Source organism: Carassius gibelio, chromosome A19 (genome assembly GCF_023724105.1).
Source record: "Carassius gibelio isolate Cgi1373 ecotype wild population from Czech Republic chromosome A19, carGib1.2-hapl.c, whole genome shotgun sequence".
NCBI classification, from domain to species: domain Eukaryota; kingdom Metazoa; phylum Chordata; class Actinopteri; order Cypriniformes; family Cyprinidae; genus Carassius; species Carassius gibelio.
The window spans coordinates 21,822,783-21,827,583 of NC_068389.1; the positions used below are offsets into that span (position 1 = coordinate 21,822,783).

General features: G+C 34.7%; 1 protein-coding gene across 1 annotated transcript; it reads right to left on the bottom strand.

Moving 5' to 3' along the window:
• Positions 1-1,313: 1,313 nt before the first annotated feature.
• cacng6a (calcium channel, voltage-dependent, gamma subunit 6a) lies at positions 1,314-4,600 on the bottom strand. Its single transcript, XM_052532568.1, has 5 exons — positions 4,544-4,600; positions 4,418-4,450; positions 1,659-2,031; positions 1,490-1,564; positions 1,314-1,354 (listed from the first exon to the last, which is right to left on the bottom strand). The coding sequence occupies exons 2-5, from the start codon at positions 4,439-4,441 to the stop codon at positions 1,314-1,316; spliced, it is 513 nt and encodes a 170-aa protein (XP_052388528.1). The 5' UTR covers positions 4,442-4,450; positions 4,544-4,600.
• Positions 4,601-4,801: the final 201 nt, after the last annotated feature.

Consider the following 4,801-nt stretch of genomic DNA (forward strand, 5'->3'; position numbering starts at 1 on the left):
ATGTTACCTGACAGTATGAAGCAAACTGCGGCTGGCTTCAGGAAGAATTGAACACCTTTGCTTATTGCCATGATAATGCAAATAGATCCCATCAACATCAGGAAAAGACTAATGATAGCAAACATGGCCGACACTACTGTCAGATCTGATGGGAGAAGAGGAGTTTTAACAGATACATACTGAGCTGTATACCATTTAGAACATGTTTTACTTTAAAGGTGCACTCTGTAAGGTTTGGTTTACATTTACTTCTTTGTTCAAGTGTTTTTAGACTTTACATTTACACAGATGCATAAATGTGTATTGATTGCTGTGCCTTCATACTTTTTCTTTGTCTATATACTGTTTATAGCAACTTTTTTCCAGCTTTTTTTTGTTTTGCTGTCAGTTTAAAGACACTTGTGTGCAGTAAGAGTACATCATCTTATTGACATTTCTTAAAAGTAACTTCATTAGCCTTTTAATTAGCACATTATTAATGAGTGCACCTTTAAATGATTATACAGGTAATGTTCTTAGAAAATTGGTAATAATGTATTAACTAATGTATTAACTAACATTAAAAACAATGAACAATAAATGTATTACAGTATTTATTAACCTTTGTTAATGTTCATACAGTTTTTCATTGTTAGTTCATTGTTAATTCACAGTGCATTAACTAATGTTAACAAGCACAATTTTTTGTAAATGTAGAAATTAATATTAACCTAGATTAATAAATGCTGTAGAAGTATTGTTCATGCTTAGTTCATGTAAAATAAAGAAGTAAAGTGTTACCAAATTATTGTAAAATACAACTGTTCATTGTTACTTAATTTTAGCACAGGTCCATTAAATGATATTAATAGACATAACTTTTTATTTGATCAATGTTCAGTATTAGCAAATGTTGAAATTAAAAAGCTAAGATAAATAAATCCTTTATAAGTATTTTTCATTGTTAGTTCATCTTAACAAATGGAATCATACTGTAAAATGTTACTGAAAATTGCGTGATGTTTCAGTCCTTAATTTATTGTAAAATGTTGCATACCACCCTCATATCTTAAAACCACCATAGTGTCTTATTTTATCAACAAATAAAAAATGAATTGGTTGGGGTATGAACGACCTCAAATATTTTTCAATAATTTATTTTCAGTAATTGCTGGGATCAGATAATATATAATGGCAATATCTCTTTAACATATTTTATTAAATTGTGCTGGGTTAAGTTCTCATAGGAAATTATATCGCTCTGCAAACACTTGAAAATAGCCAAGGAAGCAGGCCAGGCATGGCACTAACACACCTACCATCCAATCATTACTTTACTTTATTTCCTTTATATTATCATCCGTTCTAATTGGAGCTGCTCAAACAACATATACGTTTCATGTTTAGGTGAAAAATGTGTATATGGCATCAACATTCAGTGATGACGCAAAGAAACTCTCATAAGTGCAATGGGATCTAAAGATAGAGAGAGGGGTGTGGGATGACTCACCCTTTTCTGGCGTTTTCTGAAATAGGACAATGTTCTCTCCAGTGGTGTAGAACTTAAAGAAGGTGCAATTGGATTCTATAATGGGATCCAAAAAGGTGATGTTAATCTGAGGGATTATTCCGAATTCATCTACTCCAGTTGAGACATTTATTTTTAAAAAAGTTCTTACCTCCCTGTAAGTGCAAAGGCCCACAGATCTCCTGCTTTGGGTCCATATCTGACACCCAGATCATCTTGGTACAGCATTTCCATAAGCCATAATGTGCTACTAGACACGTCTGATTGTTGTAGAAGCTCTTGGATGGTTTAAGCTCCACCCAGAACTCTGTTCCCATCCCGAGCACAGTAAGCATGATGCCGATTACAGCCATGAACAACGTCAGCTTGATTTTGCCCTCTTGGCTTTCGCTAATGCCATCTCCAGAACTGGAGTGTGTTCTGTGTCTGCGTTTGTGTCCGCTCCGTGATCCCAAAAAACCTTCCAGCCCACCAGAAGGTTGGTGCACTCCAGGAGATGCATTCACCGTCCTTACCTCTTCATCCTGAACGATGAATGTGGACCACATGGTTGACTTGTAAGCTCAAAGATCCAGAAAATGAATGAGAGACAGTGGCTTTTTTTGAAAGGACATTTAAGTCTTAGATGTTTGAGATCAAAATAATCAGATGAGAGGACAAACAAAGATTGTTAGTGCTGGAGCAAGATCAATCTAGGCCAGTCAAATGTGTTTCTAATATAGGACTTGTCAGAAGAAGATACAGCAGAGGATGTTAATAATGGAGGCGTTAAGGCCAGATAGACAGCTGGAGGATGCTGGGAGCTGCAGGACAGGGGAAGGCATTGCCTATTCACACAAAGAGTGCTGACATGAGGGCTAATACAGCTTGGAGATGTGAATGATGAAATGAAGAAGTCAGCAATTGGGGTGGTTACTCTAAAAAAAAAAAAAAAAAAATGAAGAACATGATGAAACAGTAGATCAAACTTTGATGGCAAAGTTTGATCACGGTTTTATGAAATGGAGGAAAATGTTGACCAACTACCCCATGATTTGCTACAGTATATGTCACAAAACAAATGTCATGATTCAGTTTATTGCAGAATCATTACTGGATCAATATTTTGAACATATTATTTTTTTTATTATTTTTTTTTAACACTTAAGAGTGTTGAAAATATAATTTACCCCAAAAATTGTATATTTTGAGATTTATTCCCCATACAATGGAAGTCAGTGGCCACCAAAACTTTCTGGTTGCCAACATTCTTCAAAATATCATCTTTTGTGTTTCATGAATACATAACTACTTGCTGAACTACAGAATTATATTTACAATTATAGTCTTAATTTAATTGATTAAATGTGTCAGTCAGGACTTTTACATTGTTTCAAATTATTTCTATATATATATTATATATATATGTAAATATAATCTATATTTGTTATATTTGCATTATCTACTATAGTCTCTATTATTTATATCAATCCTGAAAGAAGTATCATGGTTTACACAAAAATATTAAAGGGATAGTTCACCCAAAAATGCTGCTTACCCCCAGAGCATCCAAGATGTAGGTGACACAAACAGTGATTTTTAAAACAAACCATTGCAGTCTGTTAGTCATATAATGCAAGTTGATGGGAACCATGGCTAAAACAAACAATTAAAAGATAAAAAAAATAAAATAAATAAACATACACAAACAAAACCAAATGACTATACAGGTGGCTCCTTCTTCTAGCTTTACGGCGGATTGCAGACTCATTAGTGCATTACCGCCACCTATCTCCCAAATTGACAATCTACAATCTCCATTAGGAGTGTCAGTAGTCCACTTGAGAGATAGGTGGCGGTAATGCACTTATAAGTCTGCGATTTGCCGTAAAGCAAGAAGAAGAAGACTCCTCACACTGTGTTTTTAAGAGGCGCTCATGCGGTTCAGACAGTACAGGCATTGCAGTGCATCAGAGGTAAAAAACAATATAAATACTGTTCAGTTCGTTTTGTGTCTTTACACGTCAGTGCATCGACATGAGCCGCAGGGTTTAATTAGGGTTTGTCTGTGTGTTTTTGTTGTTTTTTTAATGTTTTTTTCTGTGATTCCCATTCACATCCATTATAAGACTGACAGACAAACGGTTTGTTTTAAAAATCTCTGTTTGTGTGCCCAGGGGGTAAGCAGATAAACATCACATTTTCATTTTTGGGTGAATGATCCCCTTAAGCATCACACCTCTTTTCAACATTAATATTAAAAATAAAAAAATGTTTCATGAGCAGCAAATCAGCATATTAGATTATTTCTGAAGGATGTGAAACTGAAGACTGGAGTAAATTCAACTTTGCCATCACAGGAATAAATTGCATTTCACAATGCATTTTTTTTTTTTTTTTTTGGCAAATAAGTGCAGCTTAGTGGGATTAAGAGACTTCTTTCAAAAGAATTTTCTATGCTAAGCATAATCATGTCACAGCAAACCCCCATGATTTTGATTTCAAAATAACAGTCTTACCGTAGCACCACCCACAAAAATAAATAAAAACAATTAATTGTTTGAATTTTAATAGTAACAGTGTATCAATGTAAAACTGTAAATGTATTTTGTAAATGTATGCCTTTTTATACCATTTTATGCTGCAAAAGCTAATTTGCTGTTGTGGCAGAAGCATAGACTCTGTATAAAACATGCAGCGTACATCTAAAAATGTTTCATGCAGCTCTTGATTAACTCATTAGCTTTATTAATTTACAGAAAGTAATAGCCAAAATTGTTCAGATGTGAACTACAGCACAATTGAGGAATAACAGGACGTGCTAAAACTGCCAAACAGCAAAAGTATATAGAGAAAAAAACATGAAACATGACTTGCTGTTCAAGCATACCATATTGTACCTAGTATGTTAATAATAAAGAAAGCACATACTGTAAGCTCCAGATTGACACACATTAAAGTTTTCTGCAACAAAAACAAATATTATGACTTTTAATTGTACTTTAACAGTGCTTTAACTTTTACAGTGAATCACAAGAGCACAAACAAGCAGCTGACCTGTCGACTGTTGAATACGTGTAGGCTGGTTTGCAGAGGGGTTTTCTCTAAGACCGACAGAAAGTACATAAGAGGGGTTTAAAGAGGGAGGATGTTGATATAGAACACCGCTAGTATTTGGGGGTGGGGGGTTGTATGCATCTGAAAAAGATCACGCCCATGTCCTGGCAAAATGATATCAATGATTTTGTTTAGGGACGTTGGCACTGGGTCGGTTTCTGTCAATTGTTACTTCATGGCTGCCCTGCTGTGTCTGAG

Bases quoted from the DNA above. Each gene is read 5' to 3' on its own strand.
- cacng6a (XM_052532568.1), bottom strand. From the start codon at position 4,441: ATGTGTGTCAATCTGGAGCTTACA. The intron at 2,032-4,417 runs GTATGTGCTTTC...TTCATCGTTCAG, and splicing joins GTGTCAATCTGGAGCTTACA to GATGAAGAGGTAAGGACGGT. The intron at 1,355-1,489 runs GTGAGTCATCCC...TTGTTTGAGCAG, and splicing joins TCAGAAAACGCCAGAAAAGG to CTCCAATTAGAACGGATGAT.